The following is a 26,759-nucleotide window of genomic DNA, read 5'->3' as shown; positions in this document are numbered from 1 at the left end:
ATGTGTATTGTTTTCTAGGCCTAATGCTATTATGCACTTTCATAGACTACAGTGTGGTGTAATCATAACTTTATACACCCTAGGAAACAAAAGAGTTCATGTGACTTGGTTTTACTGAAATGACTTGCTTTATTGCAGTGGTCTAGAAAGTGAGCCTGCAGTATCTCTGAGGTATGTCTGCATTCTAAACATCCAGAAAGGCACGGAGGCCGGTATAATTAGTACTCATGTTCCACCTCCCAGTTTTAACAGATCCCACCCATTTGGCCATAAATAGCCCTCCCACCTCCTCAGAGGTAGCCACTAATTCCAGAGTTGGTGTGCTTGGAGGGCGTCTTTCATAGCAGATACGGTCCAAAAACTCTGTGTATGTTTTCTTTTTAAAAAGCTTTATGTGGGGGCAGCACCTGTGGCTCAAGGAGTAGGGCGCTGGTCCCATATGCCGGAGGTGGCGGGTTCAAACCCAGCCCCGGCCAAAAAAAAAAAAACCACAAAAAAAAAAAAAAAAAAAAAAAAAATAAAAAGCTTTATGTAAACGTTATTTAATGTAAAATATCATTTCTGTAACTTGGTTTTCTTTTAAAAGTCAGCGTTATGTTTTTGATATGTATTCATCGTTGTTACGTGACTTGATGTGGCCCCCATACTTAAGAGTAAAATCAGGAAGTTGAAGCCAGACAGCTTGAAAACCTTCTTAATGGAAAAAATGCAAGAAGTAGTGGGTGGGATAGAGTTTCTATTGAATTTGTATATAGAACATTGTCATTTATGGGAAACTAGTTGATGTGAATTCAGCGTTTTTTTTTTTCAAATAGCCTAATATCAGCTTAATGAGAATTAATTGCATGCTGTATGAAAAGTTAATTGTTTTAATTTACTGCGGGTGTAGTTACTGCAGTTTAGTCCAAACAGGTGAAAGTTAAGATTTGTAGCATTAAACAGGAAGCAGATGAGGGCTAATTAAAGTTCTGTTGATGATAAAAGGATGACTGATCAAGTAGCAGCTGGTTTCCCAATTTAAACACAATTTGTGCTATTGTATGGGGACAGCCCTGCGAGCTCTTAGGAGTGGCTTTCAGAGGTGAGGGCACGTGCTTCGGCAACAGGCGTGAAAGTTGTTGCACTGCTGTTTGTGTTCACTTTTTTTGGCTTTCAAGAAGTGTCTCTTTGGGGGTTTATCTAAGAAAAAGGGAGACGGGACCACGACACCTGGCCATCTTCCAGCTACTCTTGACACCTGTTATGCCCCAGGAAAGCCCCCAAAAGCCCTTGATTCTCAAAGAAAGTGCCCACACATTTGATTTAATATTGTGTTTGTTCTTATTTATCCCAACCCCCTCTTCTGGTGGGCTTTAAAGTGTTGTTTCCCTGACCATAATCTAAGAAGGTCCGTCTCCCCTCACCGAAGTGCGAGGTGCATGTCTGCATCATAAATGAGAGCCTTGGAGACCCATCTGGTTCTGAAGCATCTTGAAGCTTCTGGCTTAGATGTCCGGGACTTCTGAACTCACTTTGCTTGGCTGTGCCCCCGATGACTTTCACCTTCATGTGACAGCGTCTTGTTGCTACTGCTAATAGTGGTTGCATAAACATCAAGAGCAAGTGCTCTGTGTTTTGCCTAAAGAACATGACAGCACTTTGAATGTGTGGGGAGGTGACGTGAGGTCAGATGAGATGTGCCCTGCCTGGAGTCAGGGGCCAGACATTTGCTTGAGATTTTATATCCATAATATCTAATACTTTATAAGGGCTTTGTAGGATTATCTTATTTTAATCCTTACAAAAATTCTTTGTGATGGCAGCTTTTATCCCCATTTTGCAGATAAAAAGTTGGAAACCTGGAGAGGTAAAAGTGACTCAGTCACGGTCACGAAGGTGCTAAGTGATCAGACTGGGTCTAGGCTCCAGGTTTGTCTGACAGCAAGCACTGTACTCTGCCAGTTTTGTGTAAAAAAGACCTTGTGTAATCTAATCTTAGGAGATAGTTTGCAAAGTGCAACTTTTTATTTGGCTTTGCCAATAAATATATATACACATATTCTTATTTCTGTGTGTGTATATACATATCTATATATTGGTATTTTGCTTATAGTCTTTGTTTTTTTTTTTTTTATTAAATCATAGCTGTGTACATTGATATAATCATGGGGCATCATTCACTAGCTTCACAGACCGTTTACCAAGTTTCACATATACCCTTGTAAGATGCACCGCTGGTGTAATCCCACCAATCCCCTTCCCTCTCCCCACCTCCCCCCTCCCTCCCCTCCCTTTCCCCTTCCCCCTATTCTTAGGTTGTAACTGGGTTATAGCTTTCATGTGAAAACCCTAAATTAGTTTCATAGTAGGGCTGAGTACATTGGGTACTTATAGTCTTGCTAGAAAGTCTTTTATTTTTTTTGAACGAATGCATGAAATAGGAAAAAGCATAGGTTTTGCCCCCCCATGTAGCTTTATTCTGATTTTTAAAATATGCATGCTCTTTAACAACAACAGAAAAGGCAATATGCAAAGGTAAACTAGAAAATGAAACTCCCTGTCATGTTCAGAGACAACATCATTACATTCACCAAGATTGCCTTGTAAAAGAAATAATTGAGCAAACAGAGCCCATATGTTACCAGTTGGTAAGAAAGCACCTTTTTTGGAGTTACCAATAGTGTGCAGTAGAGGTTTCAGGGGTGTTGTGATCGCAGTGTACTGTCAGGGATGGTGTTTTTGCCCAGTCGGATCCCACACAAGTTCCACTGCCTATTACACTGATGGGGGAAGCCTGTGTGCAGATTCCTCATCCTCCAAGCTCTGCTCTGGTGCCCTGGATGCTGTGACTGTGCTCATATTGTGGTTTTTACAACGTGAGGTGGGGTGTCACAGTCCAAACTAGACAGTTGTTCCTAGCCTGGGAGAAATCTCAAGATGGTTATTTTTCCCCCTCTTTTGTCCTCCCTGAAACCTTTGCTCTGTCTTCTTTTCCCTTTCTCTTATTCCCAGTTCTACTTTGCTCGCCTTCCTCCTACAGAAGCATTTAAGGCAGTAGAGAAGCTTTGGTCCACTCTTCTCCCCTCGTAACTCGGCCGTATATATTTTTGAAGATGCTGATACTCGCGTGGGAGGTTTGAGAGACAAGTCTGCTGCTTCCCCCTGAGTAACCTGATTTGAGTTGGACAGTCTGTGTTTCCTTCATCCTGCACAGAGTTAAGAGGTGCGGTTCAGTTAAGTCCCACAGAACAGCCAGGCCTCTGAGATACCTTCAGGGCAGGTACGTTTTTTGGCAGGAAGCGTGGGCAGAGCTCCTCCTTCTGCCCTGGGCATAATCATAAAACCTCACAAATGCTTTTGGAAGCTGTTTTATTCACTTCACCTCCTGCATGGACAGGTGTTATTTTCCCACTATAAAGACAAGAAAGCTGAGACATACAGGACCTAATATTTGTCAAGTTGTACACGTGAGGAGAGAGCCAGACTCAGGTCTTTCTCTTAAGCACCTTGCCGTTAGATCAGTATTTTTCATAGTGTAGTCAAAGAAATCCAGGGGAGGGGTGTGTGTATGCATGTGTACGCATATTATATTCACCCGCAAAACGAAGTAAGTTACTGGAAATTGTGGCCTTTTTTGTTTTGCTTTGTTTTATGTATTTAACATGAAGCTAGTGTAATAAAGGCTCTAAAAACCCTGCAGTTAGGAAGCCAGTTCAATTCTGCGTGTCTCAAGGTATTGCTTTGATAAATTCTTTCCCCCCTAAGAGGAACCCCTATTTAGGCTGAAGTTTGCTGCTTTTTGCTAGAATTACTTGGGAGGTGCTACAGGAGATCTCAGTGGCTAGAGGAAAATCTGCTACTTGGGAAACCTGCAGGGGAGAGTTCAGGGGTGTTGTTCTAAGGGCAGTGGCTGGAGATGCTTTGGGAATAAAGACTGTTGAGGAGGTAGGGTGGGAAAGGAGGCTGGCTGCAGGAAAACCATGCCATTATGTCCCTGTCAGCACTGTGCCTCTGGTATTTCGTATTCAGTAGGATTTTAACCAGGATGCACTAAAGTTCTCAATCTGCAGTATCAGCACTCTAAGACCGTTTGTCAGCTTGTTTGGGTAAGGACCCATGACTGTAGCCTGAGGGACAGCTGCAGCGTTTGGCAGCTCAAGGATGGACTTAAGGAATTTGGATCCAGAATAGCATGTTCTGGTACGGTGTTTGCCGAGGCACATGCCCTGAGTGAGGCCATCTGCCTCAACTTCCCCTCACTGCCTTTTCTTTAATCACCTTTGCTTGTGGTCTTTGCTTTTATTAGATTGACAGTTGATGTGAGCAGAGGATGGTGGTACAGGTGCCGGGGCAGATACGTCACCCATCTCCTTTATTAGCTCTCCTACATGCAATTAGTGGTAGAATTTCTTTCTTTTTTTTTTTTTTTTGAGACAGAGTCTCACTGTGTCACCTTGGGTACAGTGCTGTGGTATCATAGCTCACAGCCACTTCAAACTCCTGGGCTCAAGCGATCCTCTTGTCTCAGCCTCCCGAGTTGCTGGGAGTACAGGCACCTGCCACCACACCCAGCCAGCAGAAATGATAGATAGTTTTGCTTCGACATCTCAAACCAGGGAAGCCGTGCAACTTCTTAGAACTGGTCATGGGTATCACTCTGGACCTTTTCTCTTTTCTTTGTAATCAAAAGTTCACTTGCAGTATTCTAAATTAATGAAGGTAGTTAGTTTTCTTGTTTGGTTTGGTGGGGAAAATAAAATGATCTTAATAGAGACAATGGCTAGAAGAAGTACTATGAAATAGGTGGAGAACGTTAGCCCCCGGAGTGGCATTTCTCTCAGCAAGTGTTTTGCAGCTGTCCTCCATAAAGTTATTGGACACAGCATTGGACGCTATGACCTTCATTTAATAAAACATTCAGCGCGGCGCCTGTGGCTCAGTATGTAGGGCGCCGGTCCCATATACCGAGGGTGGCGGGTTCAAACCCGGCCCTGCCAAACTGCAACAAAAAAATAGCTGAGCGTTGTGGCGGACACCTGTAATCCCAGCTACTTGGGAGGCTGAGGCAAGAGAATCTCCTAAGCCCAGGAGTTGGAGGTTGCTGTGAGCTGTGTGACGCCATGGCACTCTACCGAGGGCCATAAAGTGAAACTCTGTCTCTACAAAAAAAAAATAAAATAAAATAAAACATTCAAAATATTTTAATTGCCTGCTGGTACTAGATCACTTTGTGGCTTTTAGACACAGTTATAAGTTTGTATGACACTAACTCGGTTCGCAACAGGAAAGAAGCAGGTAGAGGCCAGGGCATCTGGCTGGTGGAACAAGAGAAGTGAGTAGGATCTGCAGAGGGTAAGGTTTACATCAGAATCATGGGCTGTGTAATCCAATTCTGATGGGAGTGGCCACCAACCCATTAAAAATTAAGAAAGAGGATTTAGATCTCTCACTTTGTAGTGTGTGGGGGCTCAGGGGAGTTTGGTTACTTCCACAATGATGGGCAGCAAGAGGATTAATTATGGGAGAGTCAGGTACCATCTCAATTTATCCTGACACCCCTGCGATCATTTAGGGTCTTGGCCTTGGATCTCTTACGCACCTAGCACATGTTGACTAACTCCTGCGTGATTTGCTGTAGCTGTACCCATGTTTATATTGAATAACCCATGTTACATTGTAGGGCATTATTTCCTTTGATTTTTCTTTTAGCTGTTCAAAACAACCTGAAAGATGTTATGGTCAAGCCTAGACAATGACTCCAAGAAACAAAAATAAACCTTGGAAATGTAGGAGCTGAATGTGTATGCCAAATGTGGTGAATGATGGATAAAATGCCGACTTAATGAAGGAGGAATTCAACCTTTGTTTTGAAAACAAACGGTCCCTCCCCCTCCCCATGCCTCAGCATCCTGCCTTCCTCTAGCTGTGAAAAAATCAGAACTGCTCCTGTAAGTTTTGAAACAACCAAATATTCTTTAAGTCCGGAGAAGGAAGCCCATAGCTAATTGAAGAGGGAGAGGGACAGCACTGAAGGTGACACTTGTTTCCAGAGGCCCTCAGCTCCACACAAGCTGCAGCAGCCTCCTGTTAGGCGGGAAGGGAACCCAGGATGCACGTTATACCCAAAGACAGCGGCTCCCGGAGACACTTTTCTTACCGAGAGAAATGTACACTTGATCTTAGCCAAAAGGCCGAGAAGCGATCCCGAGAGAAATTTATATGCACATAAAAATACAGACACCTACACGTACTTAAATTTTTGACTAATTAGAAATCACTCTCCTTGTCCCTCACCGTCCTGTGGGGAGGTCGGTTTGGCGCCTTCCTTTAGGTTCCATGTTGTAACTTCTTTCTCTTGCCTTCTGGTCTTGCTCTAGCCATCCTGTGTTGCATGGGGGATAAAATACATGCTCCTGGCTTCTGCTTTAAGCCCCTGTGGTCTCTGTGTCTAAATTCAAACACAGACACACTGGCCTCTTCTCTTTCTCAGATGAGGTTTGTGTAGTGTTTTTGTTTGTTTGTTTGTTTTTCTTTTTGTAGTTTTTGGCCAGGGCTGGGTTTGAACCCGCCGCCTCCTGCATATGGGGCCGGCCCCCTACTCCTTGGAGCCACAGGTGCCGCCCTGTAGTGTTTTTAAAAAAATTTTCCTCACAAACACTAATAGCTAATATTTGGGGGGGTACTTTGTATATACAGAACATTTAATATTCAACACTACTCAGCAATTTAGTAAGTAGCTAGTAAGTATTTCCTTCTTAGAACAAGGGAACCATGGCCTACTGGTTGCAAATCCCTTGTCTAAGACCACTCAGGCAGTAACCGGGTCTGAATCCAGGCCTCTCTGGTTCTGTAGCACACATTCTTCATCACGATATACTCCCCCCCCCACCACCACCTTTGATTCATGTTCTGCCCTTACGTCAACAATTCCCTCCCCGTTACATCCAGCAAACCAAGCCCTGTCTTTTCTTTATCTCCCCATTCCAGGTCTTTGCTTTGTGAATGTGAATGGAAATAAATTAATTTCTGAGATTGTCAGTGGATTGAAATAGTTTACACTGGACTCACATCAATGATCAGTTTCTTGATTAATTTTAGATGGATTTTTTTGGTGATAAAAATGAAGTTAAAGGTTTATCTTGGGTTTTTATTCCTCATAAAAACACGCAACTCAGTGTTCTGTGAGATCCGACCTCCGTGCTGTTCCCCCAACTCCGTGTCCTGTGAGATCCGACCTCCGTGCTGTTCCCCCAACTCCGTGTCCTGTGAGATCCGACCTCCGTGCTGTTCCCCAACTCCGTGTCCTGTGAGATCCGACCTCCTTGCTGTTCCCCAACTCCGTGTCCTGTGAGATCCGACCTCCTTGCTGTTCCCCAACTCCGTGTCCTGTGAGATCCGACCTCCTTGCTGTTCCCCAACTCCGTGTCCTGTGAGATCCGACCTCCTTGCTGTTCCCCAACTCCGTGTCCTGTGATCCGACCTCCTTGCTGTTCCCCAACTCCGTGTCCTGTGAGATCCGACCTCCTTGCTGTTCCCCAACTCCGTGTCCTGTGAGATCCGACCTCCTTGCTGTTCCCCAACTCCGTGTCCTGTGATCCGACCTCCTTGCTGTTCCCCAACTCCGTGTCCTGTGAGATCCGACCTCCTTGCTGTTCCCCAACTCCGTGTCCTGTGAGATCCGACCTCCTTGCTGTTCCCCCAACTCCGTGTCCTGTGAGATCCGACCTCCTTGCTGTTCCCCCAACTCCGTGTCCTGTGAGATCCGACCTCCTTGCTGTTCCCCAACTCCGTGTCCTGTGAGATCCGACCTCCTTGCTGTTCCCCAACTCCGTGTCCTGTGAGATCCGACCTCCTTGCTGTTCCCCAACTCCGTGTCCTGTGAGATCCGACCTCCTTGCTGTTCCCCAACTCCGTGTCCTGTGATCCGACCTCCTTGCTGTTCCCCCAACTCCGTGTCCTGTGAGATCCGACCTCCTTGCTGTTCCCCCAACTCCGTGTCCTGTGAGATCTGACCTCCTTGCTGTTCCCCAACTCCGTGTCCTGTGATCCGACCTCCTTGCTGTTCCCCCAGCTCCGTGTCCTGTGAGATCCGACCTCCTTGCTGTTCCCCAACTCCGTGTCCTGTGATCCGACCTCCTTGCTGTTCCCCCAACTCCGTGTCCTGTGAGATCCGACCTCCTTGCTGTTCCCCCAACTCCGTGTCCTGTGAGATCCGACCTCCTTGCTGTTCCCCAACTCCGTGTCCTGTGAGATCCGACCTCCTTGCTGTTCCCCAACTCCGTGTCCTGTGAGATCTGTGAGATCCGACCTCCTTGCTGTTCCCCCAACTCCGTGTCCTGTGAGATCCGACCTCCTTGCTGTTCCCCCAACTCCGTGTCCTGTGAGATCCGACCTCCTTGCTGTTCCCCCAACTCTGTGTCCTGTGATCCGACCTCCTTGCTGTTCCCCAACTCAGTGTCCTGTGAGATCCGACCTCCTTGCTGTTCCCCAACTCAGTGTCCTGTGAGATCCGACCTCCTTGCTGTTCCCCAACTCCGTGTCCTGTGAGATCCGACCTCCTTGCTGTTCCCCCAACTCCGTGTCCTGTGAGATCCGACCTCCTTGCTGTTCCCCAACTCCGTGTCCTGTGAGATCCGACCTCCTTGCTGTTCCCCCAACTCCGTGTCCTGTGAGATCCGACCTCCTTGCTGTTCCCCAACTCCGTGTCCTGTGAGATCCGACCTCCTTGCTGTTCCCCCAACTCCGTGTCCTGTGAGATCCGACCTCCTTGCTGTTCCCCAACTCCGTGTCCTGTGAGATCCGACCTCCTTGCTGTTCCCCCAACTCCGTGTCCTGTGATCCGACCTCCTTGCTGTTCCCCCAACTCAGTGTCCTGTGAGATCCGACCTCCTTGCTGTTCCCCAACTCCGTGTCCTGTGAGATCCGACCTCCTTGCTGTTCCCCCAACTCTGTGTCCTGTGATCCGACCTCCTTGCTGTTCCCCAACTCAGTGTCCTGTGAGATCCGACCTCCTTGCTGTTCCCCAACTCCGTGTCCTGTGAGATCCGACCTCCTTGCTGTTCCCCCAACTCTGTGTCCTGTGATCCGACCTCCTTGCTGTTCCCCAACTCAGTGTCCTGTGAGATCCGACCTCCTTGCTGTTCCCCAACTCCGTGTCCTGTGATCCGACCTCCTTGCTGTTCCCCAACTCCGTGTCCTGTGAGATCCGACCTCCTTGCTGTTCCCCAACTCCGTGTCCTGTGAGATCCGACCTCCTTGCTGTTCCCCACTCCAGCAGCAGAGCTCTGGCTCTGGTGTCGGCAGAACTGGACATGCTCCGTTCCAGTCCCAAGTCTCTGAATGGGCCTTCTGGAACAGTCAGGTGTTACATAACTAAACAACTACATAATCTAACCTAGAAAACTCTCTTAAGGAAAATGCATTTTGTTCTAAAGTTGCCTGGTACTCCTAGCTTAATTTATAGCTACTCGCATGACTAAAAATATTGGTGTCTATCTTCATGACTTATTGAATAGAAATGTACTGTAGACTTTAAAAATGATTAAAATATAAAACTCATTTTGGGGATGGTTTGTTTCACTGAAGAATGATTGTTTTAAGCGTGTTTCAACCAGTATCAGGTCTAAATCGTTTATTGCAATTTAATTGGATTTTTAGAATTTGACTAAATTTCTTCTCTCAGTAATAAAAATAAAGAAAATAAATCGAAATACTGAAGAGACATGTTGGTTCAGGAGAAAGTAGTCTTTGAGAACAGCTGAAGTTCATCATGAGGTGATCTGCTGGACTGATCTCACTGCCTACCTCTCACTTGTTTTTACTGTAACAGTAGAGCCATTGAAACCTTGCACTTTGTTCTAGAATGTCATGGATTTCTAGAAGAATTTTCTAATGCTTGAAATTGTCAACATTCTTTACATTTATAAAATGTATGTGTTTTTCAAACATGTTCTTGTTTTATTTTTTTGAGACAGAGTCTCAAGCTATCGCCCTGGGTAGAGTGTCCTGGTGTCATAGCTCACAGCGACCTCCAACTCTTGGGCTCAACTGATCCTCTTGCCTCGGTTTTTCTATTTTTAGTAGAAAAGGGGTCTTGTTCCAGCTCATGCTGGTTGGAACATGTAAGCTCAAGCAAGCCACCCACCTCTGCCTCCAGAGTGCTAGAATTATACTAGCCACTGAGCCTGGCCCCAAACATGTTCTTACTTAATCTTCATGATGCACCTTTGGGTTATGTGGTACCGAGGGACCAGGGGAATCATACAACTCAGATTCACATGTGGAGTTCATAACCTACATGTGAATGACAGAGACATACAAACCCTCCCTTCTAAACGATAGTGGCAAATAAATTTAAGAAAGATAGAGGCTCAGCACCCGTTGCTCAGTGGTTAGAGCGCTGACCACATACACTGGAGCTGGTGGGTTCGAACCTGGCCCAGGGCCTGCTAAAACAACAATGACAACCATAACAAAAAAAAAAAAAAATAGCCAGGTGCTGTGGCAGGTGCTTGTAGTCCCAGCTACTTGGGAGGCTGAGGGAAGAGAATCGCTTAAGCCTGAGAGTTTGAGGTTGCTGTGAGCTGTGATGCCACGGCATTGTACTGAGGGCGACATAGACTTTGTCTCAAAAAAAAAAAAAAAAAGAGAAGTGGAGAAAAGGCATCCTCTGTGTGTGTGTGTGTGTGTGTGTGTTAGTGGAAAACTGTAGTCATAGTTCAGAGTATCCTTGAGTATAGTAGTTTGGAAGTGAAAAAAAAAAAAAGTTGGTACTTGTGTAAGATTGCAGACACAGTGATTACTCTTCACTTCCCTTTTGGAGGAAATTCATAGTAATAACATTGAACACAATGGGGACTAAGATTCCAAAGAGGAGTGGAAGGTATACCATAGCTAATTATTGGCTCATGGGAGGAGTTTTAATTTTTCCATTGATTTTGAATTATCCAAAGAATTGGTTCGTTTGATCATCCATTCATTTATTCTTCCTACTTTCCCTCTAAGTATTTAAGGCAGAACAAACAGAACTCTTTGTTTTTTTAACCCCAAACAGTATCGTTGTGTGGAGCCAGTGCATTTTAAAAGAGCAACACTTCCCTCAAAATGATATTTGTAACTTCCAGAGGCTGCTGTGAGATTTTTGTGGAAGTTTATAAATATAGTCTTATACTCTTGAATCATTACCGTGGTATTATGCATGTTTCGAAAAAAGATACAAGTTCAAACTGCAGCATTAGAGTAAAATACAAAGGGAAATTTAATACAAGGAGAACTCCAGGTGTAAGGTTTGCTTTTCATCCAAGGGGGGGCCCAGCTGGTGGTTCTGTGTTGCTTTCCGTCCTTCCTGATGTCCACAGAGGGATGCCCCCAGGTCTGCTGAATGTGGTCCCAGGGCAGATTCAATTTGGAGACTTTATAATCCCCTTAGCCCAGGAATAATCTTAGGGAAGCAGTTCCCCCTGGACTGGCCTGCCTAGACCAGAGGCCAGATTTCAGCTTCGAGTCCTATGGGCGTTGATGACACAAATGTGCTGCTTTCTGGCAGAGTGCCAGTGACTGCACAGGGGCAGGAGGCTACTTCTCAGGCCACTTTTCTGTTCAGTGGATGGATACCAGGTTTTTTCATAGGGATATGGAAATGGTACAGCAAGGGTGCTTTTCTTAGGCTGGAAACTTGGTCTTACAAATAAGCCAAGTGTCACTCCTGTCAGCTCTGTGCTGGGAGGCATAGCCTTAGGCTGGAAGCATTGCGGAGGGCCTCTCGGGGTCATGGCCAACGTGGGCTTTTCGATAAAGTAACGGAAGCGGAGTTTCTGAAACATTTATGTGCAATTCTTTTGGAGACCCTGAACACCCCTGAGCAGCTGGTGGTGCTGAGGGAGCAACAGCCTGGGAGGGTGTCTGTGTGTCTCTATTTAGTGTCGTTCGAGAGGAAGACAGGCAGAGTAAGGCTATTCCGCGGCAGACCCACTGTGTCTGAGCAGAATTGTGGTCTCCTTCCTGATGTGGGTTCCTGACGTCCGTGGGAAACTTAGGAAGAGACCTGACTTGGGCTCAGTATCACGTTGGTAGGTGAAATTTTACTTTAGGGCAAGTAATTCTGGGTCCACGTTGTTTTGCTAGTCCTAGGTCAGCCAGTCATTTTTGTAGCTGCTTGGGGTCCCAGCTACTCCGGAGGCTGAGGCAGGAGAATCGCCTAAGCCCAGGAGTTGGAGGTTGCTGTGAGCCGTGTGATGTCACGGCACTCTACTGAGGGCAATAAAGTGAAACTCTGTCTCTATAAAAAAAAAAAAAAAAGGTTGGGGGGGTGTGACCTGCAGACGGTGTATCTACTCAGCAGTCCTGAGTCATTGTCGCATTGGGCTTCTTAGCCAGAATCATGAGCAAGTTAGCCTCAATACTCTTTATAAACCCTACAGGAAAAGCCTACATTGCAAATAATGTGTAATACAGGGTGTTTTACTTTACAGCAATTGGGTGCTCTTTTCATAATCCAGGATATCGTAACTGGGTCCCGAAATAAGGGGGGAAACCCCATATAAACCTAGCCTTCGTACTTTAATTCTATTTACTAAGATTTAGCGGTTCTTGGTAAGTAGACTGTATGTCCATTAGATTCTTCCCTAACTTTTCCATACAGTGAACATTTAGGAGAAAAGCAATTCTAGACAGTCCATCGTATTGATAGAATATTGTTCTAGGGATTTTAATCTGTGAGAGTTTTAGTGTTTTTGCCTCTGAATTTATATTCATAATTTTTCACTTTCACAATTGTTGACTTTGTAACAATTGGACCGTCTACCTTGAATATTCTTTACCTGACATGAACAGGATTAATGGGCTCATTATTGTAACTGACAGGTCCTTTACCGGTTTAGAGAACTTTAAAATCGATGCAAGTTTTGATGCAGTTATGCTTCATTTTGTGCCTAATTTAAGTTCTTCGTCAGTGGTCCTAATATGTTCCTTGTTTTCAGTTTTTGTTTTGTTTTGCCTGATTATTCTGGTAGCCAAATAGATAAGTTAATTGCATTGTAATGCTGTGTGTTTTATTGAACCATTGCAGGTTAGAAAAATTACATGGCCTATAAAATAGACCCAGATTTTCATTAGGAAACAGCAGTCACATTAGCAATGAATGAGTTTTCCTCTTAATATATTCTCCCATGGTGCAGCCCTGTGTGTCTGAGGCAACCGTCAGGCAAGAACAGAAAAAGAGTTTGTATTCTGAGAAGTTAATTAAATTGAAGTTTCAGAAAGGTTTCTTTAGGTCACGAGCAGGTAGGGTAGGGGAGTTGTGGCTCTCCCTCCTGGACTTGGCAGTACCTGGTCTCTGGGCTTGGCTGGGGAGGAGGTGGGGAGTGGGTTAAAGGGTCACCAGGGATGCCTGCGTGCTGCACGAATACTAATTGATCCCAGGGGACACACGCTTCACTTGGAAGTCCTTGGTAGCCCACAGTTACCCCCCCCCTTTTTTTTTTTTTTAAGGGCATTTAAAAGAATTTTAGCTAAATGAAATTTAGTGTGTGAATATTCCCCACTGGGACCTGATTAGCTGGGGTTGATGACAATCATTTGAGAGTTGAGCTGTTGCTTGTGTGGTGGAGTTAGGCTCAAGCATATGACGGGGGAAGATAGTTTCTGTTTTCCAGGCTTCCTTGAAATAGGTCCACAAACAGGTATACATTAGCACCTTATGCAAAGGTTATAGAAGGAAGGAAGATGATTCAGATAAATAAATCTGGAGCAGAAGGGAAGATGCTTGCATCTAAGGGACCACTTGTTTCACCCTCACCTGGATCGTTGACGGGTTTGTCTTCGTGGGGGTACTCCGTTTCTGGTAGTGCACGGATGGTACAGGAGACTTCCATTTTCATTTGGTGAAAATTAAGGGCTCTGCCATTACTTTCGCAAAACTGTAGCTTCCTTCAATTCAGGGCTTTCCTGTGGGACACAGCTAAATGGGTGTGTGTGTGTTGGGGGCGGGGTGTTCTGTGCTTCTTTAATACTATCTTCTGAGAAGAAAGGCTTGGTGTAGTTTAATACAGTTAAGTACGTTTTCTGTTCTAACCCTGGAGGTTTTTCCTTAAGTCTCATGGTAGGAGGTTATTGGCTGAAACATTACTCTAAAGTATTCAGACTTTCAGCTACTCAAGATCAGGCAAAACGCAATTCTCCGCTGCAGAGCTTCCCGCTCCGGCCTTGCGGGCTGTTGGGGGCTCCGCCTGCCTTCCTGGTTTCTCGGGTGCCACGGTCCCACTTGCTGGTGTCTCAGCATTCCTTCTGCAGTGTGTTCTTGAACCTCTCACCTCTTGGAGGTCCTTCTAGTGTTCTAGTGTTGTTGGGTTACTGATGTTGCAGAGAGGTGAGAAAGAGCAGGCTCATGGCGACATACAGTCCACGCTCAGCCACTGCTGCGTCCCCTCAGTGTTAGCAAGTGCATGGGTGCCCGCATGCTCTGACACAGGTCACCAAAAACCTGACAGAATATACTAGTTAAAGGCTCAAATTTTTAAATCTAATAGCCTTTAAAGGACATAAAATGTAAATAAAGAATTGCAGCTCGGTTGTGCAGGCAGGGAGAAAGCCTGAAGAACACAGTGTCTATTAAAACGGTGGGCTGGGGATGGACGACTTCGAATCAAGCTGTACCCATTCCTTCTGCCTCCCACATTCCTGCTTATAGTTCCTTTTACTTCCGATAGCAAAATGGCCGGTGTTCGTTGCCTCCACCTGTGGCAGGTGACACACTAAGCACTCTGCCTGTTTCTTATACCATTCAGTCTCTCACAGCCCTCTGATGCTCATGCCTGGCTGGCAGATGGAGAAACCGCGGCTAGTGGGACTGGCCTAGCAGTAATTCTACCTCCAGAGCCGTCTCCTCAGGTCCTGCCTCCCTAGGCTCCTCCCAGATCCTTGCGGCTTCTTGGGTCACCTTTGAGTTGGTGCATTTGTCTTTTGGGTATAGCTTTACATGGGGCATAATCTCCACGTTACGTTCTTTGATTTGGAGGCTGCTTTATTTTCCTTCCGTTCGAATGATTTACATCAGAGGTAAAGTTGCATAGAGCTTAAAAGCATATGTATAGTGGTTTGAGACTCTGTAGCCAAGGATTGGGTCTGGTCAGGGCAGGGGGTGGAACAGTGCATTTTCTTGGTACAGGGTTTTACATTTATTCTAGGATTAAAGCCCCATGTAGTTCCACTTTTTGTAAATGGACACCTGTCAGCTACATCTGCATTTTAAATCTCTCTGAATTCTGTTTTCCCTAACATAAAGCAAAGGTTTTAAACCAGATGACCTTTGCAATCCTTTATGGTTACAGGAGGCTCTGGGTCTCTGTCCACAGCCCTGGAGTGGGCGTGGAGTGCTGAGCCCTCAGTGCCCCGGGCGGGGCAGGTGGTGTGGAGAGTTTGGGATGTTGACCTCTGGGAAGTAAAATCAGCTCATGGAAAGACCCCAGTGTCATTGCACACACAGATGAGCTATTCTTAGCCAACCTTGTGTTACGACACCTCTTCAAGTTGATTTACGTGTTGTCTCTTGATAACATGTGCCTATTGACATCTCTTGTACAAAGAACAGCTGGCAAAAGGTCACGTTTTCCTTGTGTTTGTGGGCAAAACACATTATTTTTAAAAGTTGTTGTTTTAGTAGCAACTCTGTTGGGAGCTCTGTGTTGAATAAAGATTTTTCTAGTTTCTCATTAGTTTGTTTTCACTTGTGGATGTGCAGGAAAAGGTGGTGTGAGAGAGGGGGAGGAGGGGATAAGGCCACATGGGAGTCTGCACAGATGGCACCCGTGTTGAGAAAGTTCACAAAATCTAGGTACGACGTGCTTTGGAAAATCTAGTTTATCTAGCATTTTGAAGGAATTTCTAGAATTCGTGGAACGAGTTCCTTTAGTCCTGTGTTCCAAGTTTCTTAGCGTGAAGGTCTTCGTTGGGCGTGGTGGCTTTGGCTCAATACCCGCACTCATGGCAGTGGGGGTTCTCTGGGGACGTTTCTGTTTTCCCTCCTCCCGGCTTCTTTCCACAGGCTTTCCCTGGTGGTGCTCTCATCTGAAGGTCATACCTCAGCTGCTGTGGTTTTCTGCTGCAAAGAGGAACCCACTGGAATAAGAGCAAATCATAGCATGTAGATTATCATAACACCCTTAAGGTAGAAAACAAAAATCTTCCTTCCTTCCTCCCTCCCTCCCTCCGCCCCTCCCCTCCCTTCCCACTATGTCGTCCTCAAGAGGGCCATGGCGTCATCAGCTCACAGCAACCTCAAACTCTTGGGCTCAAGTGATTCTCTTGTCTCAGCCTCCCAAGTAGCTGGGACTACAGGTGCCCACCACAATGCTTGACTGTTTTTTTGTTGCAGTTGTCGTTGTTTTTAGCTGGCCCGGGCTGGGTTTGAACCCACCAGCCTCGGTGCATGTGGCCAGCGCCATAACCACTTGCTACAGGTGCTGAGCCAGAAAATGAATTTTGTAAACTAGTAAACAGAATTGTCTCTGCTCCTTCAAGGTATACACGTGTGACCTCAGTCTGAAGTGTCTTTTGATTGTTCTTAACAGTGCACAGGCCACGGGGAGGGGTAGGAGGGATTTCCAGCCAGCCGTATTGCAGCTAGAGTCACACAGCTTTGCTTTGAGTTCTAACTGGACACGTTGTTTTCTAAGTCTCAGTTTCCCCATTTCTAAAATGATGCCATAATGTTTATTTTAGAGGGCTGTTTCAAGGATGGAATGAGATGTATTGACAACAATGAACTATAAAACATACATAGTACAAAGGCCAGGGTTTCATGAGCAGCACATATTCTGCTTAAGTTGCCGGTTTTGTATTGTATTTGGTTAAACACAAAAACCAAGGTAATCTCAGAAGTAGCAAGCAAAAGGAAAAGTGGACGCCACAGTGATGCAAAGACCCTGCTCACAGCTGGTGGCACAGGCTAAGGGCTAGATGCACCTGAGCTGGCAGCCCACTTCGGAAGGCGGGATTGGGGTGAGTGGCAGGAAGGAGGCCGGGCCTGGCTCTCAGGCAGGGAGCTGTAGGCAGAGGACAGGACCAGGAGTAGAATTTTCTAGACTGGACTTAAGGCTTGTTCTGCTTTCTCAGGCATCTTTCTTGGGGCCTCTAGGGTCCTGGGAATATGCTGTAATAGACCAATGGTTTCTAAAAAAAAATTTTTTTTTTTTTTGGTAGAGACAGTCTCACTTTACCACCTTCAGTAGAGTGCCATGATGTCACAGGACTCACAGCAACCTCTAGCTCTTGGGCGTCAGCGATTCTCCTGCCTCAGCCTCCCGAAGCTGGGACTACAGGCGCCCGCCACAACGCCCGGCTATTTTTTGGTTGCAGTTCAGCCGGGGCTGGGCTTGAACCCGCCACCCTCGGTGTATGGGGCCGGCGCCTTACCAACTGAGCCACAGGCGCCACCTCTAAATTTTTTTTTTTTTTAAATCACTATCTACCCTTTTTGATATAGCATGTATTCATTTATACAAGTTAAATTATTATGTACATTATATAACATTCACAAATTTGAATTTTCAAAGAATGAGGTACAAAATTTAAAGTAAATGGAAGTCGTAAAGATTTCCTCCTACACTTCAATGGCTGTCTGAAGATTGCTTTAGACAGTGGGACTCTGAGCATCCAGGGGAGGGAACCTGTCAGATGGCCCTCCCCGTTCCCCCAGGGGTCTCTCAGCTCCATCCTCAGTGCCTGACTTCTTCCAGCCACAAAGTAGAGCAGGAAAGTGGTAGAACAGGGGTGCTCTGTGGCCAAGGAATGCCAGTCTATGGCCTGCTGAAGTAGCCCTGCTCTGACCCACCACTGCTTCTCCACGCTGGCCATGCCAGAGCCCTGATACTCCTCACCCCAGCACACGTGTGATGCCACACACACAGCTCAGCTGCAGGATTCCGTTGACACTGGCCAGCAGGTGACAGACCAGTCTTAGTATTTGACTTTTGTTCTGAGGCAAAATCTAGTGTGTAGAGAAAATTCTGTAAGTCCCCCAAGCTGGTCATTTTTACATGTAAATCTTCATGTTTGTGGGAACAGTGCAAGGTGTAATTATGTAGAAATGAGATTAATATTTACGACGTAGAAAAGTCTATAAAACACAGGCGTGCTGTTTCATAGATGCAGTTAGCGTGGTAGGTTCTGCAGCTAATGATTGAGGTAACCATTTTACACGTGTTACCTCATTTAATCTGCACAACAGTCCCATAAGGGTAGGAAGTGTTAATTGTTCAGCAGATACTTCCCCAGGTACCTCCTGGTGATGGTGCTGTGAGGATTTGTGACAAGGTCTCTGTGTTCACTGCACTCAGGGGAGCAGCTTGCAGTGTGGTGGGGAGCTAGGCACAGCTCAAGGGACCTGACACAGCAGAATCATTAACTGTAGCCAGTAAATTAGGGCCCCCCGTTAAAGCTCTAGTGGATGAGATTATTAAGAAATGCTTCTGGAGAGGACAGTTGGCTCTAAGACAGAGGCAATGGGGGGTGGTGATGACATTTGACAGTCCTGTGTGGGTCGTTTCTGTCCTATTGAGGGTCCCTTTATGTGGACCTCTTCTCCCCAGATAGATCAGAAATTTTGGAGGGCAGCCTCTGTCAATTCCTCCTTGTGTCTTTGCACAGACTAGTTTCCAATAAATGTTAGTGGGTGTAAATTGGTATATGAACCGATGGGTAAAAGGTGTAGCATGCAAGGCATCATATCTTTCCTGTAATGTCATCGGATGTCAGTCAACAAACGTTTGTTGAATGAATCTTACATGTAGACCATTGCTTAGTGGCTGTGAGATTAGAAATTAAAAACAATTAGCTCCCTTGCTCTGTAAGGAGCTCTGAATCTGGTCTGGAGAGCGCATGGAATGCCTACGAACAGCCAGCGGAGCAGGCTGAACAAGCAAGCACACTGTGTAGGGGTACCCCGGCCCCCCAAGTCTGAGCTCACTGGGTCAGTCTCCACAAGAACACGCTGCCGTGTTTGTGGTGGCCAGGCAGATGGCAGAGGGGATGTGCACAGAGGCTTTTGAGTTTGTTTGCAGAGCTTGCTCCACAGCAGCAGGAGGCCTGGACTGTGGAGAAATACAGCTAGTGGAGAGAAGATCGTCTTTTTCTCTGATGTCATCATTCAGAAATGCAGGAATTGGCTAAGTGACAGTGCAGGAGCCTTGTCCTCACACCCTGAGAGTTCAAGAACGGATCTCAGAGCCCTGCCAGTGGTGTGCCGCTCTGCTGCAGGGCCCCACTGGGGAGCTGCTGGGCCGTCCGGCCTCTGCGGCGTCCAGCAGAGGAGTGCAGACACAACATCATTAACAGTAACACAGATTTTTACAAGATTTACCTCTTCAAACCCCACCCCTTAGAGATCATAGCTTCTTTAATGTCCTACTGGCTATGTGAAAAACAGGAATTTATGTAACAAGCCCTGCACAGAAAACCTTTTCCTGTTCGGAAATTTTTTTTTTAATTGTTGGCAAAATTAGGAGACAGCTCTGTTACTCAAAGAGTGACCTGAAATGTCCTCTTAGAAAAATATGTAATATGCTGTTTTGATAAGCAAATGATTACTGTGGCTTTTCTTAGGTCCAAGTAGTGAATGAGTGTTATGTTGCACCCAAGTTAGTGAATGCTTCTTGAACTTTTTAAAGATTTCATTATTGCCGGTGCGGTGGCTCATGCCTGAAATCTTAACACTCGGGGAGGCCTAGGTGGGTGGATTGCTTGAGCTCAGGAGTTTGAGATCAGTGTGAGCAAGGCTGAGACCCTATCTCTACTAAAGATAGAAAAAATTAGCAGGGCATCGTGGTGGGTGCCTACAGTCTCAGGTACTTGGGAGACTGAGACAAAGGGATCACGCTCTACCCAGGATGACAAAGTGAGACTCTGTCTCAAAAAATTAAACAAACAAAAGAATAGATTTCATTATTATGTCTTCTGCAGTCTTGTAAGGAATGTTCCCCAACTGTATTTGCCAGCGACCTGATAGAGTCATCATGGGTGTTGTAGAACTGCACCGCTCCCTCCCCAGACTGTGCAGACATCCAGGAAACTACTATCTGGGAAGATCTTTCTTCCCCCTTTTCTCTTCCCCTTTTAACATTAACTAAATGTGACAGGGGCAGGAGTCAGGCTTCCTCCAGAGATTTATTTCATCAGTGCTTATCTGTGTGTCTATTGTGTTCAAGGAACAAAACTGTCATGATGGAATATTGTGCACATGCCTGGACTTGCAGCGTGTAGAGAACGTTGCAGGGTCAGAGTGCTGGGCTGTGTCTTCAGGGGCAGGCCTGGTGCTTGCAGGGAGGGGTGGGGAGCTTGGCATTGGGGTTGGTGGCACAGCAGACGAGGCCCAGCTCGGTTGAGCATGTTAGGGCCTTCCTGTGGGATTTTGGGAATCTTAATGAATGAAAAGGCGGTGGGGGGATGTGAGCCTCAAGGTCTTTTAGGGATTTTTGTTTGGAGTCAAAGCCTTTAAGCCCTTCCTTACAGCTTGTGTTGAGCTGGAGGTAGATCACAGATGGGGTGGGACAGAGGGTGAGCCTTGGGACCAGAACACGGTCACTGCCACGCAGTCACACACCTGCCCAGTGTCCAGCAGAACACTTGCTGTGTGCCTTGGGCAGAATGTAGTAGAAAGGGTCGAAGGACGTTTTCAAATGTGGATTTCTCAGTCCCTGACTATTGGGCCTCACTCTTTTATGTCTCCTTTAGAGAATGGGACCTCCCCCCACCACCTCACCCCCTCACCCCCATTTTGGTTTCTCCCTCCTTTTTATGAGGAGAGACTTGAGCTCTGGACAGTGTTAGAGCCAGGCTATATCCTGCTGTGCAGAGGTTCTGCTCCAGGCAGGGGTTGGCACTCAGGGCTGTGTATCCCATGTCAATGGCATGAGGATGTGGGCACTGTGTCTGTGTCCCTGGGTGACCACAAATCCAGCCAGAGCCTTTTTGTGGTGGAGGAGAGGGGGATGCAGGGTGCTCAGTCGGTGGAGCCTTCACCCAGCTGGCAGAGGAGTCCAGGGAAGTGGGACCATGGCTGGGGGCTGCCCCAGGGACTAGGACACCCAGAATCCCACTCCTGGACTTGGGGCTGGGCACCTGAGGAGTAGGCTTCTGAATGAACAAAGTAGTTTAGTAAGTATGTGTCCTGTACTGTGCTGGGATGAAGGACTGCCCAGCAGGGCCCTGCTCTGAAGAGCTTGTGTGTTTCTTCCGTCCCTTCCCACTCCCAAGCTGCCTTTTTGGGCAGAGCATAATCCTCTGATGCGATACCCAGAGCTTTTTGGTGCATATTCTTCATACTCCTGGCTGTCAGTGGTGGGGTGTAGGGAGGTAGTACTTGAATTTAAGTTTGGGGGGCCAGCTTTCTCAGATAGAAAACCAATGACTTGTTTTCCTTATTCACTTATGTTTGCTTACTGGGCTTTAAAGTTGTCAGTGAAACCTAGGTCTTAACTAATTTGGGGGCTTTTAATTCTTGACTGGGAATAAATATATCCTGCTTCATCTTTTTCTTTTCTATAATCATATGGGCCCTGTAGAAGAAAACGTCTCACTTTATACAAATGGCATGTTCAATCTGCAGCAATTGGGCATTAGTTTCAGGGACAGTAGAACGGAAAGGGTTTTTGACATCACTTTGGTATGAGAACTGTCTGCATGGAGTAGCTAAGCAAAATCTCAGTGATTTTTAAAACCAGTTATTGCGATTTCCCTGTAAAATACTACTGCTATATAAAATAACGTGTTTATATATAGTAATGCTTATTTAATTTTGTCCCCTTATTACGTTAAGACACAGCTACTCTTTTTAAGAAACCATTTTATCTTGTGTTGTTTGAGATCTTTTATAATGGGTTCGGAGTCATTAAGACTGTCCAGATTTCAGTCTGCACTGTAAACTCCTGAAATTTTGTGTCTTTCTTGTAATACATGTAGAGTAGTAAGTTTTCCAAGTGGAGAAGTATTGTACTTCTAACATGATGTTTTGCTTTACAGAATTCCATTCGTCATAATCTGTCTCTACACAGCAAGTTCATTCGCGTGCAGAATGAAGGAACTGGAAAAAGTTCTTGGTGGATGCTCAATCCAGAGGGCGGCAAGAGTGGGAAATCCCCCAGGAGGAGAGCTGCATCTATGGACAACAACAGCAAATTTGCCAAGAGCCGAAGTCGGGCTGCCAAGAAAAAAGCATCCCTCCAGTCTGGCCAGGAGGGTGGCGGGGACAGCCCTGGATCTCAGTTTTCCAAGTGGCCGGCAAGCCCTGGTTCTCACAGCAACGATGACTTTGATAACTGGAGTACGTTTCGCCCTCGAACTAGCTCAAATGCTAGTACCATTAGCGGGCGACTTTCCCCCATCATGACTGAACAGGATGATCTTGGAGATGGGGACGTGCATTCTATGGTGTACCCACCCTCTGCCTCAAAGATGGCCTCTACTCTGCCCAGTCTGTCTGAGATAAGCAATCCGGAGAACATGGAAAACCTTTTGGATAATCTCAACCTTCTCTCATCACCAACATCGTTAACTGTTTCCACCCAGTCTTCACCTGGCACTATAATGCAGCAGACACCGTGCTACTCATTTGCACCGCCAAACACCAGTCTGAATTCACCCAGCCCTAACTACCAAAAATATACATATGGCCAATCCAGCATGAGCCCTTTGCCCCAGATGCCTATGCAAACACTTCAGGACAACAAATCCAGTTACGGAGGTATAAGTCAGTATAACTGTGCACCAGGGCTGTTAAAAGAGTTGCTTACTTCTGACTCTCCTCCCCACAATGACATTATGGCATCAGTTGATGCTGGGGTAGCCCAAACCAGCAGCCGGGTTCTGGGCCAGAATGTGATGATGGGCCCCAGTTCGGTCATGTCAACCTACGGCAGTCAGGCATCTCATAACAAAATGTTGACTTCCAGCTCCCATACCCATCCTGGACATGCTCAGCAAACATCTGCGGTTAATGGGCGTGCTCTGCCCCATGCAGTGAACACCATGCCTCACACCTCTGGTATGAACCGTCTGACCCCAGTGAAGACATCTTTACAAGTGCCTCTGCCCCACCCCATGCAGATGAATGCCCTGGGGGGCTATTCCTCCGTGAGCAGCTGCAATGGCTATGGCAGGATGGGCATTCTCCATCAGGAGAAGCTCCCGAGTGACTTGGACGGCATGTTCATTGAGCGCTTGGACTGTGACATGGAATCCATCATCCGTAATGACCTCATGGATGGAGACACGTTGGATTTTAACTTTGACAATGTGTTGCCCAACCAAAGCTTCCCACACAGCGTCAAGACGACAACACATAGCTGGGTGTCAGGCTAAGAGTTAGTGAGCAGGTAAGTTCACCCCAAATCAAAAAACCTTTTGAAAAATAGAGCTTAAAAGAGAGGAGCACAGTAAGTTGCCAGGAATCTTCCATGGTTAGGACTTTGATGTCAGCTGACTGCCCCTTTCAGAGATGCACCTTTTATCACTCATTCTCTGTGCTTTTTGCAGCTTATCAATTTTTCTTTTGAGCTTAAACATAGGAAGTTTCCTTTAACTGCTTTAAAGATTTCTTTTTGACAGTTAGATGGCTGCACCTTTTTAGTAGCTCTTCAATAAATGAATATATTTGATACAAATCAAATGCTGAAGGGTTTTTTGTCAAGTGGAATTGTCCCCCGTAAACAATTTTAGAGCTCTCTGAGAAAGCTCTAGCTTTTTGCCCCTAGTATGTCTGTCACTGAATGTAAGTTGAATTGATTTTAATTTAGCTGTGTTTTCATTGTGTGTATGTGTTGTATGTGTTTTTTTTTTTTTTTCCTTCCCAGGCTCCACTTAAAAGTCCTTCAGATTGTCTGCCGACAGGAACTGAGAGAAGCAGTCCAAAGATGTCCTTAAGATGTCCTTCATCGACCCCTTTAGTTTTCTTGATTTAAAAACAACAACAAAACAACAACAAAAAACCTTCCTCTTTTTCCTTTCGTCAGACTTGGCAGCAAAGACGTTTTTCCTGAACAGGATGTTTGCCCGAGGTTTGCAGGTTATGTGCTGCTGTAGATAAGGACTGTGCCATTGGAAATTTCATTACAATGAAGTGCCAAACTCACTACACCATATAAATGCAGAAAAGACTTTCGGATCCTGGTGTGCTTTTGAGTTTTGTATATATAAGCAGTAGATACAGAACTGTATGTGTGTGTGTTTTTGTTTTCTTTCTTTTTTTTTTTAATATCCATTTGGTCCAAGACAGTTTATACTCCTCTTTGTAATACTGTGATGGTCTCATGTCTTGATAACTTAAACTTTTGTTTGTACTACCTGTGTTCTGCTGAGCTGACGGATCACAAGGAACTGAGATCTCTGTTCTGCACCGAACAGCTCTGGGCCTGTTCACATTGCCACAGAATTCACATGAGAACCAAGTAGCCTATTATCAATCTGCTGAATTAATGGACTTGTCAAACTTTTGGAAGAAACAAAAAAGAAATTAAATGCCAGCCTTGTACAGGTCTTTTCTATATATTTTTTTTTTGTTCATTTTGTTATTTGCAAATTTGTACAAACATTTAAATGCTTCTAATTTCCAGATAAATGATTTTTGATGTTATTGTTGGGACTTGAGATCATTTTTGGAATAGATACTGAACTGTAATGTTTTTTTCCTAAAAACTAGAGTCTACTTTGTTACATAGTCTGCTTGTAAATTTGTGGAATCACAGGTATTTGGGGCAACATTCATAATTTTCATTTTGTATTTCTAACTGGATTAGTACTAATTTTATACATGCTTAACTGGTTTGTACACTTTGGGATGCTACTTGGTGATGTTTCTGATTAATCTTAAATCATTGTAATGAGTACTTGGATATTCAACATTTTGGGCCCTATTTGGCCAGATGTATAGTTATGGACACTTTGTGTTTTCGTATTTAGGAGAACTTAATATGTTTTCATGTGTGTATTTTAAAGAAATTTCATCTGCTTCTGCCAACTGTGCACATCACACAGCGTCAGGCCTTCTGATGGGTGCCTGTGTGCTGCGTCGCTGCGGTTACTCCCGGGAGGCCTCATAATGTTTGTAGTCAGAAAGGAAGCGATGCTTAAGCATCATTCTAGATGCTTCTTTGTCAGACTGTGGTTCTTCATCCACCTCTGTTGTTTGAGTTTAGTTTCAGCAAAACTTTCCCCTCACAATTATGTGCCCTTACTTGGTCCGGGGGAGGCTGTGCCCTGAGGAATGCTGTCAGCCCCCTTCATCCCTGTGCCTGCAGGTTACTCAGTACACTGGGGAAGTTTGAAGTTGAAGGAGGGAATTGAAAAATGGGACTTGAGCGATGTGTAGAATGCTTTGTGTTTATAAGTACAGATGGCTCCCGCATGGAATAAAGCTTGTTTAAAAATTGGGGCAATTAATTTGAAAACCAGCAAGCCAGCTGTAAGTTGTGCATTTGAATTGATTTTGAAAGACTTGGCTTAAGTTAAGAATTTGAAAATTTCTTCAGCCTTTTAGAAACCTAAAATAAAATTCCAATCATATTTTAATAATTTCCAATTACCTGTAACTGACAGACCAAGTTAATTAGCTTTGGGTCCTACTCAGTCTGTCGGTATTTTTAAGTCATGTGGAAAGCCCAAAGTCATCACAGTAAAGGGAACAGGTACACACCAGTGTTCCTCTTGCCTTCTTGAGCAGGGTCTGATTTCTGTGTACACAGCCCAAATCATACTTGTTTTGTCTTGTGTGCTAATTGCATTTCCATTGGCTTGGTTTTCCCTGTGAGTGTTCCTGACAGACTTCCTATAGGAGGCCAGCACTATTATAAGCTTCCAAGTGTGACTATAAAAATAAAAAATTTGTTGTACAGCCTCAGTGCCCATAGCATAGTGGTTACGGCGCCAGATACATACACCGAGGGTGGCGGGTTCGAACCTGGCCCCGGCCAACTAAACAACAACAAAATAGCTGGGCGTTGTGGCGAGTACCTATAGTCCCAGCTATTTGGCATGCTGAGGCAAGAGAATTGCTTAAGCCCAAGAGTTTGAGGTTGCTGTGAGCTGTGATGCCACAGCACTCTACTGAGGGCAACATAGTGAGACTCTCAAAAAAAAAAAAAAAAATTGTTGTACAGCCAGTGCCCACTATCTTCATTGTCAGGCACTTCGAGATATGGCTGGGTTTTGAGACTTTAATCCCTGGAAGCAGCACCTCCTGTGTGTGGAATGGAACTTTTCGTGCCAGAGTACTCATGTTCTTGGTTCCGTTCCTGTGGACTTCTCTTTTGTATGGTTACCGCACTGTTACACAAGAGCTTCAGAGCCCCACATGCGTTCATTAAAGAAGCAGCTGCGGCTGAAATCACCATTAAAATCTCGACACTTCATAGAGTGGTGTGTTTTCCTCCTGAGTCTCTGTAAACCCCCTCCCCCACAATTTTTCTTTGTTTTGAAATCTTAACATGAATCCTGCCTCTCCTGGTACACTGAAGTCCAAAGAAAGGCATCTTGTCTGTCTGGAAAGCAAACATTATTTGGCCTCTGGTAGTTCTTTTCTGTAAGAATACTGACTTTCTGGAGTAGAGTATATCAGTTACTGTACATGATTGCTTTGTGAAATGTGCAAATGATTATCACCTATGCAGCCTTGTTTGATTTATTCCCTTTGGTTTGTACTGTTATTAAAAGCATATTGTATTATAGAGCTATTCAGATATTTTAAATATAAAGATGTATTGTTTCCGTAATACAGATGTATGGAATCTATCTAGGTA

At 45.3% G+C, this 26,759-nt stretch overlaps 1 protein-coding gene across 1 annotated transcript in view; it reads left to right on the top strand.

The window, feature by feature from the left end:
- FOXO1 (forkhead box O1) overlaps positions 1-25,448 on the top strand; it is a 110,881-nt gene extending 85,433 nt beyond the window's left edge. The window contains exons 2-3 of the mRNA XM_053563219.1: positions 21,991-23,342; positions 23,820-25,448. Coding sequence (XP_053419194.1) covers positions 21,991-23,328 — 1,338 coding nt within the window. The 3' untranslated portion in view covers positions 23,329-23,342; positions 23,820-25,448. The remainder of the gene's footprint in view (positions 1-21,990; positions 23,343-23,819) is intronic.
- The last annotated feature ends 1,311 nt before the right edge of the window (positions 25,449-26,759 follow it).

The sequence above is a fragment of the Nycticebus coucang genome, chromosome 15 (genome assembly GCF_027406575.1).
Source record: "Nycticebus coucang isolate mNycCou1 chromosome 15, mNycCou1.pri, whole genome shotgun sequence".
NCBI lineage: Eukaryota > Metazoa > Chordata > Mammalia > Primates > Lorisidae > Nycticebus > Nycticebus coucang.
The sequence above is the reverse complement of the archived record's forward strand: the minus strand, read 5'-3'. Positions and strand labels throughout refer to the sequence as shown.